We start from the raw sequence: 25,117 nt of genomic DNA on the forward strand, positions 1-25,117 counted from the left end.
AGCAAGCGCGGATATAGGCGTGACACCCCCTATTATTGTCCACCCTGTCCTGACAATCATGGTCTTTGCATTGGTGAATGTTTTGAACGCTATCATTCACTAGTTGAGTATTAGCGTAGGGTACAGCATTGCACAGACTAGGCACACTTTCACAGGGTCTCCCAAGATGCCATCGCATTTTGAGAGACCCGAACCTGGAACCGGTTACAGTTATAAAAGTTAGTTACAAAAAAAGTGTAAAAAAAAAAAAAAACCACAAACAAAAATATAAAATAAAAAATAATAGTTGTCCTTTTATTGTGCTCTCTCTCTCTATTCTCTCTATTGTTCTGCTCTTTTTTACTGTATTCTATTCTGCAATGTTTTACTGTTATGTTTTATCATGTTTGCTTTTCAGGTATGCAATTTTTTATACTTTACCGTTTACTGTGCTTTGTTAACCATTTTTTTGTCTTCAGGTACACCATTCACGACTTTGAGTCGTTATACCAGAATGATGCTTGCAGGTTTAGGTATCATCTTGGTATCATTCTTTTCAGCCAGCGGTCGGCTTTCATGTAAAAGCAATCCTAGCGGCTAATTAGCCTCTAGACTGCTTTTACAAGCAGTGGGAGAGAATGCCCCCCCACCGTCTTCCGTGTTTTTCTCTGGCTCTCCTGTCTCAATAGGGAACCTGAGAATGCAGCCGGTGATTCAGCCAGCTGACCATAGAGCTGATCAGAGACCAGAGTGGCTCCAAACATCTCTATGGCCTAAGAAACCGGAAGCTACAAGCATTTTATGACTTAGATTTCGCCGGATGTAAATAGCGCCATTGGGAAATTGGGGAAGCATTTTAATCACATGGATCTTGGTGTGGTCAGATGCTTTGAGGGCAGAGGAGAAATCTAGGGTCTAATAGACCCCAATTTTTTCAAAAAAAGAGTACCTGTCACTACCTGTTGCTATCATAGGGGATATTTACATTCCCTGAGATAAAAATAAAAATGATTAAAAAAAAAAAAAATGAAAAGGAACAGTTTAAAAATAAGATAAAAAAGCAAAAAAATAATAAAAAAAAAAAAAAAAAAAAAAAAAGCACCCCTGTCCCCCCTGCTCTCGCGCTAAGGCGAACGCAAGCGCCGGTCTGGCGTCAAATGTAAACAGCAATTGCACCATGCATGTGAGGTATCACCGCGACGGTCAGATCGAGGGCAGTAATTTTAGCAGTAGACCTCCTCTGTAAATCTAAAGTGGTAACCTGTAAAGGCTTTTAAAAATGTATTTATTTTGTTGCCACTGCACGTTTGTGCGCAATTTTAAAGCATGTCATGTTTGGTATCCATGTACTCGGCCTAAGATCTTTTTTATTCCATCAAACATTTGGGCAATATAGTGTGTTTTAGTGCATTAAAATTTAAAAAAGTGTGTTTTTTTCCCCAAAAAATGCGTTCGAAAAATCGCTGCGCAAATACTGTGTGAAAAAAAAAAATGAAACACCCACCATTTTAATCTGTAGGGCATTTGCTTTAAAAAAAATATATAATGTTTGGGGGTTCAAAGTAATTTTCTTGCAAAAAAAAATAATTTTTTCATGTAATCAAAAAGTGTCAGAAAGGGCTTTGTCTTCAAGTGGTTAGAAGAGTGGGTGATGTGTGACTTAAGCTTCTAAATGTTGTGCATAAAATGCCAGGACAGTTCAAAACCCCCCCAAATGACCCCATTTTGGAAAGTAGACACCCCAAGCTATTTGCTGAGAGGCATGTCGAGTCCATGGAATATTTTATATTGTGACACAAGTTGCGGGAAAGAGACAATTTTTTTTTTTTTTTGCACAAAGTTGCCACTAAATGATATATTGCTCAAACATGCCATGGGGATGTGTGAAATTACACCCCAAAATACATTCTGTTGCTTCTCCTGAGTATGGGGATACCACATGTGTGGGACTTTTTGGGAGCCTTGCCGCGCACGGGACCCCGAAAACCAAGCACCGCCAGGCTTTCTAAGGGCGTAAATTTTTGATTTCACTCTTCACTGCCTATCACAGTTTCGGAGGCCATGGAATGCCCAGGTGGCACAAACCCCCCCCCAAATGACCCCATTTTGGAAAGTAGACACCCCAAGCTATTTGCTGAGCGGTATAGTGAGTATTTTGCAGACCTCACTTTGTCACAAAGTTTTGAAAATTAAAAAAAGAAAAACATTTTTTTTCTTGTTTTTCTTCATTTTCAAAAACAAATGAGAGCTGCAAAATACTCACCATGCCTCTCAGCAAATAGCTTGGGGTGTCTACTTTCCAAAATGGGGTCATTGGTTTGTGCCACCTGGGCATTCCATGGCCTCCGAAACTGATAGGCAGTGAAGAGTGAAATCAAAAATTTACACACTTAGAAATCCTGAGGCGGTGATTGGTTTTCGGGGCCCCGTACGCGGCTAGGCTCCTAAAAAGTCCCACACATGTGGTATCCCCATACTCAGGAGAAGCAGCTAAATGTATTTTGGGGTGCAATGCCACATATGCCCATGGCCTGTGTGAGCAATATATCATTTAGTGACAACTTTGTGCAAAAAAAAAAAAAAAAAATTGTCACTTTCCCTCAACTTGTGTCAAAATATAAAATATTCCATGGACTCAACATGCCTCTCAGCAAATAGCTTGGGGTGTCTACTTTCCAAAATGGGGTCATTTGGGTGGGTTTTGTGCCATCTGGGCATTTTATGGCCTTCAAAACTGTGATAGGTAGTGAGGAGTAAAATCAAAAATGTACGCCCTTAGAAATCCTGAAGGCAGCGATTGGTTTTCGGGGCCCCGTACGCGGCTAGGCTCCCAAAAAGTCCCACACATGTGGTATCCCCATACTCAGGAGAAGCAGCTAAATGTATTTTGGGGTGCAATTCCACATATGCCCATGGCCTGTGTGAGCAATATATCATTTAGTGACAACTTTTTGTAATTTTTTTTTTTTTTGTCATTATTCAATCACTTGGGACAAAAAAAAAAAAATGAATATTCAATGGGCTCAACATGCCTCTCAGCAATTTCCTTGGGGTGTCTACTTTCCAAAATGGGGTCATTTGTGGGGGTTTTGTACTGCCCTGCCATTTTAGCACCTCAAGAAATGACATAGGCAGTCATAAATTAAAGGCTGTGTAAATTCCAGAAAATGTACCCTAGTTTGTAGGCGCTATAACTTTTGCGCAAACCAATAAATATATACTTGACTTTTTTTTACCAAAGACATGTGGCCGAATACATTTTGGCCTAAATGTATGACTAAAATTGAGTTTATTGGATTTTTTTTAGAACAAAAAGTAGAAAATATCATTTTTTTTCAAAATTTTCGGTTTTTTCCGTGTATAGCGCAAAAAATAAAAAAACGGCAGAGGTGATCAAATACCATCAAAAGAAAGCTCTATTTGTGGGAAGAAAAGGACGCAAATTTCGTTTGGGTACAGCATTGCATGACCGCGCAATTAGCAGTTAAAGCGACGCAGTGCCAAATTGTAAAAAGTGCTCTGGTCAGGAAGGGGGTAAATCCTTCCGGGGCTGAAGTGGTTAAAGCAAAAAATAAATGCGTTTTTTTCAAAATTGTTGCTTTTTTGTTTATAGCGCAAAAAATAAATACCACAGAGGCGATCAAATACCACCAAAAGAAAGCTATTTGTGGGGAAAAAAAAAAAAAAAGGACGTCAATTTTGTTTGGGTACAACGTTGCACGACCACGCAATTGTCAGTTCAACGCAGTGCCGAATCGCAACAAGTGCTCTGGTCAGGAAGGGGGTAAAATCCTCCGGGGCCATATCCTGCCTCACGGATCCAAAGATTTTTGTTTAGATTGCATCCGTTTAACCAGTCTGTCGATGCACACTTGGCATAGCAGCCGTGTATTCCAAGGGCATCTTGGCAGCACATTTTGCACACAGATTTCTGGGAGTGGGCTTTGGTTCTTTAGAAGGCTTGGCCTGCCAAGACAAACACAGAGGCCCATGGCTGTGAGAAAAAAGTATATCCAACCCTCCAGTGTGCACACCCAGTGACACCTTACTAAGCCCTGTAGTGCCCCAGCCCGCTAGAGACCACCACTATCTAGATAGCTGTTCCCAAACTGGACAACAAAGGGTGCATGCATCCCTGGGCAGATGACAAAGCATCATCCTCCTGCGTCCTGGACCTTCCTGTGGTGTCCAATCTGTCACCTGCAGCTGTGTCCACGATAATGGCACCAGCCGGCCATTCAAGCTTCCCGTACCTTTAAGGGGGTAGACCAGATCCCCGGCGCATGCCGATGACATCACCCAGGCCCCGGAAATGATGCACCGTGTCTTCCGGGTCAAGCGGCCACCAGCCTCGGGTACACGCCCCCCCTCCGCCGATGACAAGAGGGATGGTTTATCGGTGCCTGGGCTCAGAATCCAGGTCACCTCCTGTTTGCAGGGTTGCCTGTGGCCGCACATCCGACCTCCTCCACCAACCATTCAGTAAGGGTGCACTCACCCCCGCAGCCCAGAAGCTCACACCGTGCTCTCCCTGCTTGCCATGAGACACATGTCCCAACTCAGCCCTTGGGAGATGGAGCCTCCAGTGGTCCCTTCAGGCAAAGTCTCCTCCGGACGGAGGAAACACTAATGCCGCATACACACGATCGCACATTCCGACAACAAAATCCATGTTTTTTTTCCGATGGATGTTGGCTCAAACTTGTCTTGCATACGCACGGTCAAAGTTGGTCGCAAATTGCGAACGTCAAGAACGCGGTGACGTACAACACATCGAGCCGAGGAAAATTAAGTTCAATAGCCAGTGCAGCTCTTCTGCTTGATTCCGAGCATGCGTGGAACTTTGAGCGTCGGAATTGTGTACACAGGATCAGGAATTTCCGACAACAAATTTTGTTGTTGGAAAATTTGAGAACCAGATCTCAAATTTTGTGCAACAGAAATTCCGATGGAGCCTACACATGGTCGGAATTTCCGACAAAAGGCTCCCATCGAACATTTTCCATCGAAAACCCGACCGTGTGTAGGGGGCATAAGCCTGACCAGGGACAGCCTTTTAAAGATATTAATGCCAATGTGTTTCCTGTGTGTAAGGAGGAGCTCCATCTCTCAAGGGCTGACCTGGGGGAAAACAATTTATCGATTTCCTTCCGCTTCACAATTATGTGCTAGTTTGTGTTGGTCTATCACATAAAATCCAAATAAAATACATTTACTGTTTTGGTTGTAACATGACAAAATGTGAAAATTTTCAAGGGGTATGAATGCTTTTTCAAAGCACTTTACGTGCAATAGATTGGCTGCATTTTAAATATTGTTTTTAATACAAGTACTACACTATATACCTATCAACTCCCTTTGGGGATTTATGACTACATACAGTATCCATGTATATACAGGCATAAGTTACATGTCTGTTTTGGTCTATATGGCCACAAAGATCTGGTGCATGTCCCCCTATAACACATGGTGGAGCACTTTGGAAAGCTGAGGTGGTCAGTTATTTGAAAGAACTTTTTGAAACATTTTTTTGGTTGCTTTTTGTGCAGAGTTTATTTTGAAGCAGAATATGTACACTTCCATATACATCGTTTGACATATTTTTAATATTAAGTGTGCAACATACTAGATTGCAGGTTTATTGAAGCTGCATTTATCAACCCTGCAATTATAAACAGGAATACTACTTAGTTTGGTCAAATAAGCACATTAGGAGTAGCACCTTACTTTACCTATAAATTTATACAGTTTGAACCAAGCTGGTCCAAACAAACTATTTGCTTCAGCAACAGGTGTGCCCGCTCGCTTTCCACATTATGTTACAGCCTTATTCCAAAATTCTACATAGCCCATTACAACGTGAAAGAATTTTGTTTGCTGTTCCTACAACTTGGGAGTCCTATTGCAAATTGTTGATTGGATATGATTATTTGGAAAAGCACAAGCCTGTCTATATAAAAAGGTCCCACAGTTAAGACTGTATGTCAGAGCACAAACTAAATCAATGAAGTTCAAGGAATGGTCTGTAGACCTTCAGATTGTAGAGGCTCAGATCTGGGGAAGGGTACAAAAACATTCTGCAGCATTGAAGGACCCAGTGACCTCCATCCGTAAATGGAAGACATTTGGAACCACCATGAATCTCCCTAGAGTGGGCCGCCTGGTCAAAGTGAGCAATCAGGGGGAGAAGGACCTTCATCATGGAAGGGAGCAAGAACGCAATGGTCACCAACAGAGCTCCATTTCTCCGTGGAGAGAGGAGAACCTTCCGGAAGAACCACCATCTCTGCAGCACTCCACCAATCAGGCCTGTATGGTAGAGTGACCAGATGGACACCACACCTCAGTAAAAAGGCACATGACAGCCTGCCTGGAGTTTGCCAAAAGGCACCTGGACTGACCAGAGAAACAAAATTCTCTGGTTTGATTAAACAAAGATTGAACTCTTTGGTCTGAACGACAAGCATCATGTTTGGAGGAAACCAGGTACTGCTCATCACCTGGCCAGTACCATCCCTACAATGAACCATAGTGGTGGCAGAATTATGCTGTGGGGATGTTTTTCAGCAGAAGGAATTGGGAAACTAGTCAGGATTTAGGGAAAGATGAATGTAGCAATGTAGAGACATTCTTGATGCAAAACTGCTCTGGACCTCAGACTGGGGCAAAGGTTAATCTTCCAACAGGACAACAGCCCTAAGCGCACAGCCAAGATAAAAGGAGTGGCTACAGGTCAACTCTGTGAAAGCCCTTGAGTGGCCCAGACTTGAACATCTCTGGAGAGATCTGAAAATGACTGTGCACCAACACTACGCAAATGGTCAAAACTGCCCAAAAATAGGTGGGCTTGTAGCATCAGACTCAAAAAGACTTGGTGCTTCAAAGTATTGAGCAAAGGGTGTAAATACTTATGTACGTGATTTTTTTTTTTTTTTTTTATTTAATTTGCAAAGATTTCAAACAAATTTCATTGTCCTTAAAGAGGAAGTAAACCCTCATGGGCATACCCGACGATGGGTGAAGCCTGGGACCCATCCAGTAGCTTGCAATAGAGATGAATGAAGGCAAGATGGCAGAAGGGTTCCAGTTGGAGAGAAGGACGAGACAGGGCTGTCCCATCTCTCCTACTGTTCGCCCTTACAATGGAACCCCTAGCAATCATGACTAGATCAAGGCCAGACATGCAGGGGTTCCGGCACCAGCTGGAAGAGGACAGGATAGCACTGTTGGCAGATGACGTCCTGTTTTTTTGGGGATGTTGACACCTCGCTAAACCCAGTGACACAAAATGGTGGGCGAGTTCAGGCGCCTTTCTGGTCGTCAATTGGGATAAGTGGGCTTTATTACCGATCGACCCATTTGATGACCAAATACCACCAGGAATTTCCCACCTGAAAGTAGTGGCCAAGTTGAAATACCTAGGGGGTTTGGATTACGAGTGATATTAACCAGTATGCTGATAACTTAGGCCTATGGTTATTGAAACTAAAACGAAAGTGAGACACCTGGTGCTGTTCCCCCATCTGTTGCAGGGCGCTGCAATCTAATAAAGATGGCTACTGCAGATATTGTATATGCTTCACAATTCTCCAACCTGGATAGGTCAAAAGTGGTTCAAGAAAATAGAATCCTTTTTTGTGAAAGAATTTGGAAAAAAGGGCCAATATAGGATTAGCTTGCAACCTTTACAATTACAGATTAAAGGCGGTGGTATGGCGATTCCACACCCGAGACTATACTTTGTCATCCCAGTTGCAACACCTAGTGGGTTGTGGTTCCATAGGTGGCAGCAATCTAATAACAGAATGATAAAGGGGGCCCCACACAATACACTAGTTGAGGCACTAGAGGCAGATTCCTTTACTTAGATGACGATAAAACAAATTAAAGTGTGGCAAGTAACAAAGGCACTAATGGGTTACAATGGGGTAACAGAATATACCCCTTTATGGCATAACAAAAACCTGGGTTGAAATAAGGGGCATAGAGAGACCCTGGGAATGGGAAAGGCAAGGTATTAGCCGTCTGTTTCAGTTATATGATGGCAACCTTATGAAGGCTTTTTTTAGATCTAAGACGGGAATTTAACATATCAAACAAGGCGTTCTGTAAATATCTGCAGATTAGACATGCTATTCAAATTATAGAGTAGACCCAGATCCCTGTACTCCTGAAAATCAAATTCAGCTTCTACTAAAGGTCTAATTTCCAACATTTATACTAGTCTTGGGAGAGAATTATAAGCTGAGTGGGTCCTCTTAAGAGTAAAGAGGTGGGAGAGAGACGTAGGGACAATTAGTAAGGCACATTGGGATAAGATCTTAGAACAAGGAGCCCTGTTCTCGATCTCCCCTTCGCAGCTTTCCCATCTGTTTGTAATCCATAGAGTCTACTATACCCCAAGTTTAAGCTTGGATGGAAACAAAATGAGTGCCCAAGATGACCTTATTTATATGGTATGGAAGTGTCCAAAACTCTTTAGATACTGGGGGGGAAACAATTACTAGGATAAATAAAACCTTTAGGAGCTTACTAGAACCTGAAGCCAAGACATGCCTACTAGGGTGTTTTGAGGAAGATAGAGTCCTGCCTGGTACTGCCGAAGTAGTGTTGAGATGTCTGTTCCAAACGAGAAAATTGCACAGAAATGGCAGGCTCAGACCCCCCCCAACGGTGGAGAGTTGGATTGAAACTATCAATTCTATGGTTTGGAGTGAGAGAGTGCTGTATATTAGACAGAACCTCAGAAAGTTAGAGAAAATGTGGAGACCTTGGCTGCAGGAGATGGGATGCCCGTATGAGGGGATGGCGGCGAGTTGAGAATTTCTTCAGGCCTACAGTCAGGCCCTCGTCTCCACTTTTTTTCTCCCTAGCCTATGGCATCTTCCATATATCTTTCTTCTGCTAATGGCGGGGATTCCTACTCCCTCTTCAGTTATAGAGATAGTTAACAGACATGTCAGGCATAGATAATGTTTGAGTGATGTGTGGTGGGTGGGGTGAAGGGATATAGAATAATAATGTTTTTGCAACTTGCATCATTGTACGATGATGTATGATGCTGTATGTTTTTAGGTTTTGCAATATGTAAAATAAAAGGAATAAAACACACACACACACACACACACACACACACACACACACACACACACCTGCCCTCCTACAGTGAATGAAAACCTAAAAATGGTGTTCAAACCGCATGTGAGGCATCACCACAAACATTAAGGCGATAGCAATTCTAACACTAAAAATGTCTACAAGTTACCAGTTTAGAATTAGCAGAAGTCAAAAGTGTTGCCTATGGATCTTTTGAAGTACTGTAGTTTGGAGCCATTCCACGAGAGTGCACAATTTTAAAGCATGACATGCTGGGCATCCATTTAGTGCAACATCTTTCATATTGTACAAGAAAATAAAATAAAAGCACCACACCTGATTTTTTACATAAAGTGCCAGAATTGCCTGGTAGGCAAGTGGCAAAAACAAAAAAAAACCCCACACCTAAACTTATGTTTTTTGCCAGGATTTTAGAGTAATCTGGAATTGTGATTAGAACTGTGTGATTCTGCCTGCAGTGCAAGATACATGAAGTGTGATTGGTGACCATTAAACGAGTGCAATAAAATAGCATGTCAAGTAACCAACCCTGGTAGACACCTGCCACGTTCAAAATTAGTTTGGACTATACTTTATATTGTGCTACCACAGACAGGGCATTTTATCTGATAAAGGAAGACTGCAATCTGCTTTTTGCACAAATTTGAAAAATCTTTAGCCCCATTCCCTTCTGGTTATTGGAAACTTTCCTGTAGTTCAACTGTTCAAGACCGCAATGTCTCACTTCAGTGAGAAACCATGTTATGTAAAATACCCTTTTGAAATTATGCCAGCTTGTCAATATTAGGAGATTCCATGTTGGAATTTTTGAAAAATTTTAGAATGTTTGCCCAATTAATTTAGATTTCTACTTTTGCATAGCTTACATTGTAGGTCGACCTTCCAACCAAGATTTCAGGATGACAACCCATCCAAAGTTAAGACCTTGAACACGAATCACAATACAAAACTTGTATAGAATATTTTATTGAGACCTAGCTGGAACAAAGCCAAATAAATGGAACAGATCAAGCTTTGCTTTATGCAGTCTCCTCCTTTGCCAAACGGTCTTTCTTGAGTGGTCCCTGTTAAAAAAAAAAAAAAATATATATAAATATAAATATATGTTTCTTTCCGGTATTGTGATAATTTATAAATGCATAAATTGAACAAAACTAAGGGGCAACAAAGAAATAAGTGTTACATCAATAATTCAGAGTGAAGATTAGAAATGTAACTAGGAAGATTTATGCATTAACTAGTCAAACAGGAGCCTTAATTGTCTTTAAAGATTTTTGGCTGCCTGCTACATTTGTTTGAATGTTTAACATAAAAACGCACATCAAAGAGCAATATGTGAAATATATCCTGCTACAGTATTTACCACTTCAGTATATAGATTGCAAGCACAAAGTCCTACTGTAACTTTGGTTTGACAATATTTTCTTCTGCTGGCATACTATAACCCTATGGCATTTTAAAACAATCTCCCCAGGTTTGACATACCATAAAAGCCTTCTTTTCCTCTGCTGTCTGGAAACGACCATGTCCAAACTTAGAGGTGGTGTCAATGAATTTAAGATCAATCTTCTCCAAAGCACGGCGACTGGTCTGTACAAGCAGGGACTATGGAAATTGAAGACAAGGTTAGATACCAACCATAGAATCAAAAAAAAAAACCCTAAAAAAAAATTACCTTGCCTTATACGTTTTAACAATTACGCCATATACTCTTTTCCTGTTTTGACATTTAATATTTGAGAAAATCTCCACCTGCAAACAAGGAGCCACAGTTGGACTACGAAGCCCAGCATCGTAGATGATTTCAAAGCGCAAAAGACTTATGGAGTCTATGGCAGCTGGTGAGTGGGCGCATAAGAGGGAAACACGGATTGCACCAAATTATGTTTACAGCATTTGTCACTGGAATTATAATATTTCACCGAAATAAAAACAATGGACTGTTAGCATAAAGGAGTCTGATCTGCATTGATACTAGCAATTTTAATCAGGTTTGAGCACACTTTACACATATGGACATGATTTAAAACAAGCACCACACCTTTCTAAAGGAGCAGCAACAAAATATATATTTAATACAAATTGTAGCATAGAGATTTTTATAATCTAACACAATAGGAACAAAAAAATGCATGCTTATAGAATACAAATTTTTACCTTGCGCAATGTGAGAACTCGTTTCTTGGTCCCAATAACACAACCTTTTAGCATAAGAAAGTCATTTTTCACTTCTCCATAGTGAACGAAACCACCCTTAAAAAAAAAAAAAAAATACATACACTTCAGTTAAAACCAGTAACAGCAATAGCAGTTAGTATTTGATGCATCATTACTTAAGTCTGCATTCACAAAGTCAAAAATCAGGAATAAAAAAACCCCCCACAACTCACTTACCAAAAGGGGAAGCTCCGCTTGTTTGCTCCCCTCCACTTCCACATTTGGCAACGGGGGGGGGGGGGGCACAAATGCCTCGTTTCCACCGAGCAGATCGGTTCACTATTTGGGTGTGTCCATTATGAAAGCGGCCCATACAACCAAACCGTTCCATTCAGGGTCCTGCTTCAGATGTGGGGCCATAGAAAATGGAACGGTTCAGTTAGGGCAGAGCTACGATACATTCCACTGATTGGCGAACGTGTGACGCCATGCTAGGCATTTTTTCTAAACCCACGTATGGCCCGTCGGGCCGACTTGCAGTAGAAACGCACGCCTGAATAGGCCGGACCATTCTAGGCCTTCCAAACTGTACCGACCTGATCCGCTCGGTGGAAACGAGGCAAAAGTGGAGCACTTATGCACAGTAGGGAACCAGCTTCACTGCTGGTTTCCCTTACATGGAATAGTGGCAGCACCCAAGAGCCTATTGGAAAAAAAAAAAAAAAAAAAAAAAATTGGCTGGGGAGCAGACATCATTTGCTCCCTGAACAGACAAGTGTCCTAGAATTAGAAGTCAGCAACTACAATATTTGTAGCTGCTGACTTATTTTGTTGGGCCACTGGAGCTTCTCTAACATAGCAAATCCAACACATATACTAATGCCAATAGTACCAGTCTCATGGCTAAAGCAAGCAATAGATGGATCAAAATTCAACAGGGACAACCATGTGTAGGCATTCCCACACAGTTTGATGTAACAAGATATGTCAAACAGGCTTGTTAGAAAATTTCTCAATCAGCGGTTGCATCTGCTCATAAGTATATTCTAACAGAAGAGTCTCTGTCAGAATGTAGTCTCAGCAGGGAGGATTCCTCCATCCTTGCATGGATGAATCAGTTTAGTTTTAGTTTGCGATCCATCTATATCCAGCTTAACAGGTAGTCCCTATACTTTTAATTATATACACACACCAAGGTTAGTGGTACAACAACTTAAGTCCTCAGAAGGAAGGCAGCATGGAATTAATCCTCATGCATTTCAGGAGCTGTGCCCAGCACTTAATTCCATCACTTCATCATAGGACAAATTGCAGCTTGACTAGCTCAGAGAAGGAGGGGAAAAAAAAAAAACCCCACAGCATTCTGCATTTTCAAATGATTAGAGCATAAGCAGAGGGGAAGGTTTGGAAAGGTTTATAAAAGCGAGTGCCCATAAACTCTTGTGCAATACAAGTCAATATGAGCATTTGTTATGCTGCCTTTTCTGCCATTTTTTCAGCCGCCTAGTGTGCATAGACACTTAATCAGTAGTTTCCCAAACCTACCAAAAAAGACCACCAATAATGCAAGTTTTGTAGTACCCTCACATATACAAAAAAGGTAAATGGTGGCCTCATTCTGTGTATATTACAAAACCTGTGACCTGGACAAAGATAGGAAAATAAATATTTACTATAACTATGGGTAAAAGTCACACGTGACATCACTAACATTAAAAGCAGTTTATTCTGATGATCTAACAATTTTATTAGCCATTGCCTGTCAGATTTCTTAAAGTGACACCAAAATGCAAAAATAAAATAATCTGAGCATGCAAATTTTAACAAATTACCACCTATTGCTCTTGGCATCCTGCAATTCTTTGCCAACATGATACAACTTCATGTTTGTGTGGCTACAATATTTCACTATGGTCGCACTATATGTAGGAATAGTCGCCCTCTGCTTGGTCCCAATATGGCCTAAGGGTTTATAGTATGCATGTGCACATGACCTGAATGAACATGCACTGCTTGACCAAACAAAGTAGGCAGCAACAGTATGAAGTTTTGTGAAACCATTGCTGGGCCATTAACTGTTCAGGGCATTTGCACAATTTAATGAATTACGCTAGAAAGGTGGGCCCAATATAAGCTGCTTACCAGAGGGTTGATGCTCTTGTCTGAAAGGTCATAATCAGTTGAAGCATTGTTCTTCACAAGTTTACCATCCTTTGAGTGGTAGCCCTGTCCAATTTTGTAGATCTGGAGGAAAAAAAAAAAATTAAAAAAAAAAAAAAAACGCAATTTTAAAAACTGCCACACTTAACCTTAAAGTGCAAGTTCACCTATACAGAAAATGTGTAAGGTGAACTTACACTGGACCCCCTTCCCATTGCACCCAGTCCCGGAGTCCGGCGATCCCCCATTCTGACAGATCGTATTGCTGCTGTACCGGTCCAGGGGGATTTGAAATCCATGCAGCTTTCCCTCTTTGCCTGTGGCGACAGGACAAGCTATGCAGGTTTTAATTGGTCAGCGCCGCCCATGTGACGGTACCAAATTAGAATGCTCCTAAACATACAAGGTGTGTATTTAAATAAAGAGACTGATTCCACCTAACAAAGCCGTCAGAATTGGTTATAACTGCATGCATGGTGACCTTAAACATTTTTGAACCTGCATGACAAGCTTCAACACTGATGTACAGTTGATTGTGAGTGGCCATTTAGTTTGCTTGCCTTTTCAGCAGTGTGCTGAAAACATGCCAAGTTTAAAAAGTTGAACATGTCAAATTGAAATTTTTTTTTTTTTTTTTCAAAAAAAAGCACAAACCACTAACAAAAGGTTTTCAAAGGCTTACTACAGCTTATGGGAATGACTGCCTGTATCATGTGCTTGGCACAAAAGACTCAGCGAGGGATGCGAGAATGAATTCCCAAAAGTTAAATCAGTGCTTAAAATGGACATGTTTTGAGTCAGTTGATGCTGTAAAGATAAACAGCAGATGTGTTGAAACAGCTGACAGAAATTGATTTTCTCCATGCCTTTGACCAGTGGAAAACAAGACTACAGCAATGCATTAGTGCACATGGGGACAAGCATTACATTTGTAATAAAAGGTGAGTTATTTAATCAGTCTCACCATTTAATACACTTCATACCTCCTAACAAGGTACATAATAGAGATTAAGCTGCAGGGGATTTCTAAGCCCCCAGCCCAATGAGGCGTCAACCTAATGTCTCCTAGCGGGTGATCACCGTGCTCCAGGTCAGGACGGGGGTGGGAGTTTCCTGTGTAAGTTCACCTTAGACTAATTTTTTTTCCCCCTCCACTGCAACATAAAGGCATAATGTTCTAGAATTAGAAACAGCACATTGTGACACTTGCCTGAATACAAAGCCTGCATAGTCACCGCTACAGGCCGCATCCATCTTCCTTCTGGGGCTGTGGACTGACTGGCCGGAGTTGCGTGAAGTCTTTTATGCGCGTGCACGCGGGTGTCACGGCACTGTCTTCTAAAGAAACGGCACAGGCGGCCGTTTTTCAGAGTACATGTGTCGATGACATTGGCGCAGTATAGATTTGCTGTATACGGTCGTTAAGGAGATATTTACAGTACCTATAGATATAAAGTATACAGGGAGGTTTACAACCTCTTTAAAGGCTTGTTTATGGGTACAGAGATAAAGGTGCAATTTTTGCCTTCTCTGGCTTCAATCTTCTTCCTCCCATACATGCAGCCAGTCCAGTGCTGCCACCTCCAAGACCCAATTTCCCAGAGTTCAACTTTAAATAGATGGCCTCACTTTTACAGCCAATCTAAGATTTGACAGGTAGCCACAGATGACCAAATCAGATTAGGTCTAACCAATCACCACAACATGCAAAGTGGTTCACAACCCACAATGACCATTCTAGATACAACTTATCCCTGTACACCATTATGCATCTAGTAGCCTGCAATGGACGCAAACCTCAATTAGCTTAGGCCCATGTAAATTAACCCAACCAGGTGGTGCACAGGAAAGTTTCCTACATGAATTCATACCTTCTTGTTGACCTCAGTCCGGTGATGGTATCCCTTTTGGCCAGCACGAGCCACAGAAAAGGCAACACGGGCAGGATGCCAAGCTCCGATACAAGCAACCTTTCGCAGACCCCTGTGAGTCTTGCGTGGCAGCTTCTTTGTGTGCCAACGGCTAGTCACACCTGAAACAAGATATATATGAGGAACGCTTGGCACAATTTTTAAACAGTTATTCAATATAATCATGTTCTCAGAAGGAAGGCAGCATGGAATAATTCCTCAGGAGAGATCAGGCACTGTGCCCAGTGCTTGTTCCATGACCTCATCACAGAACTGACAAAAAAATGAAAGTACTTTAGATACAAAAAGACATCGTGGGCAATTAGAAATTTAGTAATCAACTACGATTTACAAACAAATTGCCACACTTTCAGATACTCAAGCATAAAAAGACACAGTAGTTCATGCACTGACCTTTGTAACCCTTTCCTTTTGTGACTCCAATGACATCAATCATTTCATCCTGCCCAAAGACTCCAGACACTGTTACCTGCTGCTCTAGCTTCTCACGGGCCCAATCAACCTTCTGAGCCACTGTACCACCATTAACTTGGATCTCCATGAGATGTGACTTCTTCTGCCTCAAAGGTAAAAGACGCATCTAAAAAGAAAAACAAAAGCCTGTTGCAGAACATATTTTGGTGTAGGAGGCTGAAAGCTTTTAGTTAACATGATTTAATAGCACAAACTGCCAATTTTAGCTTGACCCGCTTTGCCCAGGAACCAGAGCCCATATTGAAGTGCATGGGCAGCACAGTGGTGTAGTGGATAGCACTTTCACCTAGCAGTAAGAAGGGTCGCTGGTTCGAATCACAGCCACGACACTACCTGCCTGGAGTTTGCATGTTCTTCCTGTGCCTGCGTGGGTTTCCTCCCACAATCCAAAGACATGCTGGTAGGTTAATTGGATCCTGTCTAAATTGTCCCTAGTATGTATGAATGTGAGTTAGGGACCTTAGATTGTAAGCTCCTTGAGGGTAGGGACTGATGTGAATGTACAATGTATATGTAAAGCGCTGCGTAAATTGACAGCGCTATACAAGTACCTGAAATAAATGTTATATAAATAAAATAAATTTATGTAAAAAGGGTTTACATCCAATTTAAAGCAAAACTTAAAGTGTTGGACTCTTTCCCAGCATCTTTTCCATTGTGCTGGTCTATTGCAGTCTTCAGTGGCCAGCGCAGAATGACATCCCTTCCACACATGCAGCAGTCATTCTGGTAGACAATAGCCCAGAGTTGCACATGTACAGCTCAGTTTAAAATGAAGACAGCAAAAAGGCAAATATGGGGCTGCTCTGAGTAGGACTTTTTTTAAAGTCTGATGGAACGCGTGTTGATCTGAAGTAGCCGATAGTCTGAACTGCTTATGCTTGGTCAGCGACATCCAGTTCTAATGAGGAGGAACTTAAGAGTGGTGCAAGCACAAGCTTTAGCAATCTTTCAAATAAAAAAAAAATGCAGCAGCTGCTGCGTCTAACAAAAGGGACACGGTGATTGTGATTGTAAATTATCACCTTGTAAAACAAACAAGTTTAAAATAGAAAGGGGAGGCAAAACAGGTGTATAGATACCAATACCCCCTTTTTGGGGGGGGGGGGGGGGGGGGGGCACATGTCAGGACAATTTTGATCATTGAAGGAAACACCGAGTTATTAGCACAGCTAGAGAACTGACCACAATGTGCTCCCCCAGCTTAGAGTTGCCGATTTTTTTTTTTTTTTTTTTTTTTTTAATAGTAAAGCAGAGGGACTGGCGGCAACACCAGCGATTTCACACAAACAGGATACCTTTTCATACAAGTGCATGTTACAGCAGGCACATAGCAGGAATATGAAGTGTCAGGGTAACAAATGAAGCTCAATCAGTTCTGTTTTACTATTGTCTGTTGGAGCTGCCACCCCTGCCCCACTGTTGTGCTTACAGCTAGGAGGGTGAGAATGAAATAAAAGCAGTTTACAGAGCACCCACCTGTGTATGCGCAATGACCCTGATGACCTGGCAGTATTTCTTCATGCTGCTAAAGTCTTTCTCCAGCTGCTTCTTGCCTTCGTCATCTTGCCACTTCTTGCAGTATTTGGTAAAGGCCTTCTTCTTTGACTTATACCTTTAACGGCAGAGTATGAGAGTTGGAACGGCCCTTCATCAAGCCTTAAAAAAAAAGGACGTGAGCGGAAGGAGCCAGACCTTTTTAAGTGTTCAGCTCATTGCATAGCTTCAAAGGAGCTTTTCAGCCAGCAAGCGGAGCCTGGAGCTCATCAGACAAAGGCAGAGGCCAGAGCTGAGAGGAGCTGCCAATGTTCATTCCAGGTGCATTTAATATATGCAATCATAAAATGGTTAAATAAAATGCATGTTATTGTACATTAAAAACCCCATCTACGGGGGGGGGGGGGTGGTCGGACACACAATTTCCCAGCCACCCCATACAGGCTCCTGTGGGTTGTACAACTGGTTCAGCAGCCTGGACAGGCCCACAGTCAGCAGAGTAAAGGATCAGGTAAGTAAAACTGCCTTTATGGTCCTAGACCTAAACAAGCATTTAAAAACTTGCAGTGCAAGGGCAGCCCCACTGTAAAGTGAGCAATTTTGCCCCCCTCCTTTCCCTAGTTTAGCTCTAAATGACAGAAATAGTTGGTGTTAAGGCTTTATTATGCAAATACGTATCTATGAAACTGAGCTGAAACCAACCCTACTAAGCGTTTGGGGTCGTCAAATGCTTGCACCCAAATATCTAAAGCTGTGTACACATTCCTGGGCAACTTTTACAGCAGTGTCTCATTTGCCCACTTTGACAGTACAACAGGTCTGAAGCATTTAAGTCCTGTATTAGATGCTGGTGCTATTGTTGGGATACAACCAAGGTCACTTACCAGTTCTTATAGAAGCGCCTTTTGCATTCATCACTAATGTGTTCAGCGAAGATGGTCTTGAAGCTGCGGAGACCTCGTGGAGTCTGGACGTAACCAACAATGCCAACAATAACCATGGGAGGAGTCTCTACAACAGTCACCGCCTCAACAACTTCCTTCTTGTTTACCTCTGATTTAAATATTAAAGAGGAATTTATCATACCAAGCATCTAGAATATGTACACAAACTCTTAAACTTTCTTGGGGTTAAAGAACCTTTTATTAGAACCACAAAGCATTTTGTTTGTGCTTGCAAGCCCTCAATACATCACAATTGTTACATTTTAAAGGTTACAGTCAGAACTCGACATTCAGCAATGACAGCCAGAGGATGTCAGTCAGTCCGCCCGTCGATAAGGTTTCATCATATGTAGCCTTAAAAGGTAAGCACGATATTAATGCAAGAGTTTTAGACATCTACACCTCTACTCTTCAAACAAGGAAAGCATCTTTTCTAGTGCATCATTCCCAAACCTGCAAAATTATGGTGTTGCAACATTATAGAGGAACTTCACTCAATCAACCTTACTCATTTTAATACTTCTGAAGCTACCATTGGTAAATGAATAGGAAGCAAAATGTTTACTTGGGTCAAACTTTCTTCAGTTACTCCCTGGTTTCTGGTCAAAGGAAAGGTCATACATCCCAGGAGTCTTCCTGAGGGGAGGAAGTGTTTTAACTTAGCACATCCTCCTGCCTGCATACTGAGCTAAGGATTTCTGTATGTAAGTGCTACATGAAATCCCCTGCCCTTACTTTAAAAAAGGGGTTGTAAACCCTCGTGTTTTTTCAGCTTAATGCATCCTATGCATTAAGGTGAAAATACACCTAAGTTTTACTTAGCGAAGCCCTGGAATTTCCTACGCCACGCTCTTCCTTGGGGTTCTCGGCTCTTTATTGGATAGATTGATTGCAGAGCAGCCACTGGCTCACACTGCTGTCATTTAAATCCAATGACGCAGGCGCCGGGGCAGAGTCCTACATTCAGAGTCTACGGACACCAAATGTTGGACTTTGGAGCGTGCTCGCAACGTAAAGTCCCAGGCGAGTGCTTCTCCTAGTAGGTTATCTGATGCAGGGAGGAGCCGCCGAGGGACCACAGAAGTGAAGGATCAGGGCCACTCTGCAAAATGAACTGCACAGTGGAGGCAAGTATAACATGTTTTATTTTTTAACGATCAAAGCTTCACAATCACTTTAAGATGGTCACAGCCAGAAATGCTAGGGGTGTTTTTCAAAGAGATTTCTCAGTAAAATAAAGCATTAAGGCATGAATGGATGGGAGAGTTTGCTCTGGATATTAAACATGAATTAAATAGTGTTTGCAGAGCTCAGGTGCAGTTCTGCTTTAAGCTACCAAAGTTATGTTACTACTACAGGGCACACTTGGCCAGTAGATTTCAAATTGTCAAACACATTCCACAAGGCTGTGCCGAAACAGAAAATAGCAGACAACTTACAGCCGAGAGGGAAAGGTACTTGTTTCTTAACTAATGGCTCTACCAATAAATTGGAATTTGAGCCATAAAAGGAGAATTTGTGTGGCTGTTACAGTACACTTACTTGAGCCAGGCCTGTCCACCTCCCTGACAATGTGGGTCATACCAGCTTTATAACCCAGGAAAGCTGTTAGATGGATTGGTTTGCTTTGGTCATCTTTAGGGAAGCTCTTGACCTTGCCACGATGTCTCTTGCTGCGTTTGCGGGGCAGGAAGCCTAGAGAGCCGTGCCTTGGAGCTGAGAACTTTCGGTGAGACTAAAAAAAACAAAATGGAATGCTGCATCAAGACAACGAAAACAAACATGGCCAAAAACAAACATTGTTTAAAAACAAAACCAGACTTCATCTGAAAACATTTAAGGCCTCATTTAAATGGGTGGTCCAGGCTCATTTATACTTCCCTATACAACCCCCCACTAAAGCAGACAGGTGGCACAGCCTATCAAACCTGCCAGCTGCAGTCAAATGCTTGGCTTACACTGTGTTCCATTCAAAAATCAGTTAACCAATTGCTGACCACCCACAGTATATGTACATCATTACATTGATGTTTAAATACCAGGGGTTATAGCAGCAGCTAGCTTCCATGGATAGGCAAGAAGTCGAGTGATGGCCCCCCCACTTGGCTCTATGCCCTTGGAGGACTGGCGCAACCTATAGACAGACAATAAAGAGAGGACCTGTCATGCTCATCTCCATTACAAGGGATGTTTACTTTCCCTGTAATAGGAATAAAATTGATAAAAAAAGAGTTCAAACCAAAACATCAGTTATTGCTGCAATCATTAGGTTAGAGCGATAATTTTAGCGCTAGACCTATGCAACTCTTTTAAAGTGTTGCATATGGAGATGTTAGTACCGTAGTTTGCCATCGCAAAAAAAAAAAAATAAATAAAATAAAGTGTGCTAGCTTTTTTTTTTTTTTTTAATTGAAGTGAATTTTTTTCCAATAAAAAAAGTTTAAGACCGCTACACAACTAGCGCGACAAAATATTGCAACAATCGGCATTTTATTCTCCAAGGTCTGTGCTAAAAATAAATAAATAAAAACCATTAGGCCCTTTCACACTTGTGCAACTTTTCCTGCGACTTTGGACATCATAGTCCCCTTACCCCATGATTACCAATCATAACTGTTCATATCTGTGCAACTTCAAAGTAGTCCACGTACTACTGTGGTCCGACTGATGCAAATTCAGGCCCATAAACCTCAATTTACACAGGCATTCCCTGTAATTGCGTCAAAATTACACGACTTTCAAGTCTTGGCAGTGTGAAACAGACCTAATATCCCACTTTTACCCTTAAAAATCTCCATAGGCGACGTTTAAAAAATTCTACAGGGTGCATGTTTTGCGCTACAGAGGAGGTCTAGGGCTAGAATTATTGCTCTCGCTCTACCGGTCGCAGTGATACCTCACATGTGTGGTTTGACCACCGTTTTCATATGCGGGCGCTACTCACATATGCGTTTGCTTCTGCGCGCGAGCTCCTCGGGACAGGACGCTTTAAAAAAAAAAAAAAAATTTGGATCACTTTTATTCCTATTACAAGGAATGTAAACATCCCTTGTAATAGAAAAAAGCATGACAGCTCCTCTTAAATATGAGATCTGGGGTCAAAAAGTTCTCAGATCTCATTTGGACTAATGAAGAAAAAAAAAAAAAAAAAAAAAAAAAAAAAAGTAGATTGAAAAAAATTACATAAAATATGCCTTTAAGACAAGTGGGCAGAGCTGACGTAATGACGCTGCCTCACTCGTCTCCATACCCAGGCACTGAAAAGTCCCGATCGCCTCAGCCGCTACCGACGGCTCCGGTAAGCAGCGGAGGGCGCGGAGAGGGGAGGGGGTGGCACTAACGGTGATCTCGCAGCAAACCCGCCACAGAGACCACCATTATCGTACACAGAACCAATTCCTAAAGATGGATACCTCGGTTGTGGCAGCAGCTGCTGCCGTTACCGAGATATCCCTCTTCAAAGTGCCGACGTATATGTACAGAAGCCGGTCGGTAAGTGGTTAAAAGTCAGCAGCTAAACTTTTGGTAGCTGCTGACTTAATAGGAGCTCCGCTTTAAAAGAAAAAAAAAAAAAAGTGTACTACAGGGTACACGAACTCACACATTGCTGCTGGGAGGTCAGGAGGGATAGGAAGCCACAACTGACAAACGGTTGTGAAGTTCCCTGTACTACTGTCTGTGCTGACATTTCTCTGGGCTCCCCCGTTTGCACCTTCCAGCACGGGGGGGGAGCCGGGGAAAAGTCAGCACAGAGCACGTGTAGGAGCCAGTGTAGAGTAGAATACAAACACATTTGTACTCTACATACTGCTGTTAAAATACCTGTGTGGTCATAAATGCAGAGTTATAATCCATTAAGTGCATTTTAAAACATATGCAGCTTCAGACCTCATTTCTTAGGTGTATAACTGTATATGCCGCTCATGTGACTGCTTGGTCCAGCCCACCTCTCATCTCCCTCAGTGGAGTTCCCAGCCCTGTCCACAGACTAGCTATCAGATCAGAAGAGAGGCGGGCCTGACGTCAAGAAACACGAGAGAAGAGATGCGGGCCGGACCTGGCAGTCACATGAGCGGCATATACAGTTATAGAGAGAGTGGTGGCCACTTAATTATAACTCTGCATTTATTACAAAAGTTATTTTGACAGACACTCGGAGCACTCTTCCAGGAGGGGCGTGGCAAGTTGGGATGACATCACCCGACAGATTTTTTTGAGTCGCATGCATCGGGGACACCCGAATCGCAGTGCATCGATTAAATTCTGCACCCCTAGAGTTTACCAGGGGGAGGGGTATACGAGTTATAAGAGGGCAAATTAGAGCTACACCTCTAAATTCAGGAAGAGGACAGGCAGCAGCTTCAGCTGCGCGGTTAAAATGGATGCAGACTTAGTGCGGGAAGATTTCTGTAGCACATTTGGCAAGTGTATATATTAGGGCAGGGGGGGGGATTTGAATCGAGTTGAGGTCAAATCGGTTTTTTTCCCCCACCAGGACCAGCGGTTACACCGCCGGTCCTGCAGAGCTGCTGGCAGGAGTTTAGGTGAGGCAGCGGCTTCGGCCTAGTCCGCAAGGCACGGCCTCGCCTAAAAACGCGTGCCCGCAACTCCTCAAGACCAGCATCAGTCAAAAAAACCCTCAATTCGAATCGTGAATTAACAGATATTTATCTAAAAGTGGTTGGAGGAAAGCTTCAGAATGGCAAAGATGTTTATATTACAAATTATGTGAGCGGACTGCATTTCCTCTTTAAAGAGGGAGTCCACCCAAAAAAAAAAAATTAAAAGCCAGCAGCTACAAATACTGCAGCTGCTGACTTTTAATACATGGCCACTTACCTGTCCCAGGGTCCAGCGATGTCGGCAGCCGATAAATCGCTCGACTCTCGGCAGCTGCCGCCATCCTTGGTGAGGGAATCAGAAAGTGAAGCGTTACGGCTTCACTTCCCGGTTTCCTACTGCGCATGCACGAGTTGCGCTGCGCGTCGTAACTGGTCCCCGCTCTCTCCTGGGAGCTGTGTGTTTCCCAGGAGACAGCGCGGAGGGACAGGAAGAGGCATAGACTCCTGTGGGAGTCTAGGCCGGAAGTGGGTGCAAATACCTGTCTTAGACAGGTATCTGCACCCCCCTGAAAGGTGCCAAATGTGACACCGGAAGGGGGGAGGGTTCCGTAAAGCGGAAGATCCAATTTTGTGTGGAACTGCTTTAAATGTACATTTGAGCACCGTAAAAAAAAAAAAAAAAAAAAAAAAAAAAAAAAAAAGTTGTTTTGCATGTGGCCTTACTAACATGACAATCTTTCAGCTCATATTTTATTAGGTGTCACAATCAAATTAAAGAGGTTGATATAAAAAAAAAAAAAAAAAAAAAAGGGTAAAGCCCAGCACAGCCCATATTGTTGTCCACATCACACACTTCTGACCTGCTTTTTAAACAGGTACCAATAGGGGACTGACAGGAGGGTCCACCAGTTTAGATGTACTCTACATTTACACAGCACTGTCAACTGCAAAGAAAAGCTACAACCCCCCCAAACCTAACACAGGGGTAGGCAATGCTAGCACTCCAGCCATGGCGAACCCACAAACCCCATCAGCTGTCTGTCTCTGCAGTCCTGCCTGTGAACCTCGCTTTGCATCCTGGGACTTGTAGTTCAACTGCTTGAATGCAGATCTGACATACTGAACACTACAAAACCATGAGCTCAATATAGAGACGTCAGTGCTGCCACCATGATAAAAGCGACCATCACACCAAAGCATAGTGACTGCCACATGTCAGGACATGTAGATTGGTGGGCAGGCCGGAGCTGCAGTGTGATGTAATGGTGGCAGCACAGGACCCCTTCATAAAGGATTATATAGGGGCCGCTTCTTATGTCCGGCTTCCATCACCCTCACACATTTTTACACAAAACTCCCGGGGTTCACCTGCTAAGAAAAGCAAATATCCGCAAATTAAAAACTCCCAAAGAGGCGATTTGCAAGCGACAAAACTACAGAGACCCGTATACACGTCACCCGAAAATACACAGAGAAGGCGGCCCATCCGTGTGCCTCGTCCACAGAGGCTGAGCGAGGTCACATGTCTACAGCAGAGAAATGCGGCCTACAAGAAAGGCTTCCCGTCCACACAGTGCGGGGAACATCACATCCATCTACATAGACCACCTCACACCCCGAGGACAACCACCACCCGCCAGCGCAGGTATGGGACTACGGATGGTCAGGATATCAGGCGGATTGTTTCCAGGCCCTCTCCCCCTCACTCACCATCTTAACTGGTCACCGAACTTGAAGAGAGAATGAGGAAGTGGCGTCCTTCTTATTTATAGACGTGGAGTGTGGACCCGCCCATGCCACTTTTTTTTTTCTCTTTGAACTATAACTTTATTGGAAGCGCAGCAGAGTGTACAGTGTTATCAGAACAGCTGTGTCGTTCATGATATTTTTTTTTTATTTGCACTAACATCCAATTTTTCAGGACGAGCTTTCAGAATGTACCCCTTTATTCAAGGTCTAATACTAGGACTGATACTAAAACTATTTACTAAAAGGGGAGAGTGCGAAATCTGGTGCATGGTAGCCAATCAGCTTCTAAGCCCTGGTTCACGTTGCAGCGATTTGTCAAATCGCATGACAAATCGATGGCTATTGCCAGCAATGGCACAGTCCGAATCAATGCAACGCCGCATTTGCAGCGCCGAACCGATTCCCAAAAGTAGTTCCTGTACTACATTTGGTGACTTTGGGGTGCAATTTCGACAGACATCTGTGCAGAAACCCGCACAGATGTCTCTGAAATCGCCCCGAAGTCGGGACTGACATGCGCAAATGAAATCATATGAGTTCAGCTAAA

At 42.6% G+C, this 25,117-nt stretch overlaps 1 protein-coding gene and 2 non-coding genes across 4 annotated transcripts; all 3 read right to left on the reverse strand.

The window, feature by feature from the left end:
- Nucleotides 1–10,046: 10,046 nt before the first annotated feature.
- On the reverse strand, nt 10,047–24,675 carry RPL3 (ribosomal protein L3). 2 transcript variants are annotated; one of them, XM_073592545.1, is made up of 10 exons: nt 24,532–24,675; nt 19,802–19,994; nt 18,200–18,368; nt 17,298–17,433; nt 15,738–15,924; nt 15,285–15,445; nt 13,396–13,497; nt 11,254–11,349; nt 10,582–10,701; nt 10,047–10,160 (listed from the first exon to the last, which is right to left on the reverse strand). In XM_073592545.1, exons 1-10 carry the CDS (start codon nt 24,532–24,534, stop codon nt 10,116–10,118), a joined length of 1,212 nt encoding a protein of 403 aa, XP_073448646.1. In that variant the 5' UTR covers nt 24,535–24,675; the 3' UTR covers nt 10,047–10,115. The 2 variants fall into 2 exon arrangements, with proteins under 2 accessions (XP_073448646.1, XP_073448647.1); XM_073592546.1 differs by lacking the exons at nt 10,047–10,160; nt 10,582–10,701; nt 11,254–11,349 and having other exon boundaries at nt 13,451–13,730.
- On the reverse strand, nt 12,468–12,561 carry LOC141104091 (small nucleolar RNA U83B). Its single transcript, XR_012235472.1, has one exon. It is a non-coding gene; the product is annotated as a small nucleolar RNA U83B (small nucleolar RNA).
- Nucleotides 15,507–15,600, reverse strand: LOC141104090 (small nucleolar RNA U83B). Its single transcript, XR_012235471.1, has one exon. It is a non-coding gene; the product is annotated as a small nucleolar RNA U83B (small nucleolar RNA).
- Nucleotides 24,676–25,117: the final 442 nt, after the last annotated feature.

The sequence above is a fragment of the Aquarana catesbeiana genome, linkage group LG07 (genome assembly GCF_042186555.1).
Source record: "Aquarana catesbeiana isolate 2022-GZ linkage group LG07, ASM4218655v1, whole genome shotgun sequence".
In the NCBI taxonomy this organism is placed as follows: domain Eukaryota; kingdom Metazoa; phylum Chordata; class Amphibia; order Anura; family Ranidae; genus Aquarana; species Aquarana catesbeiana.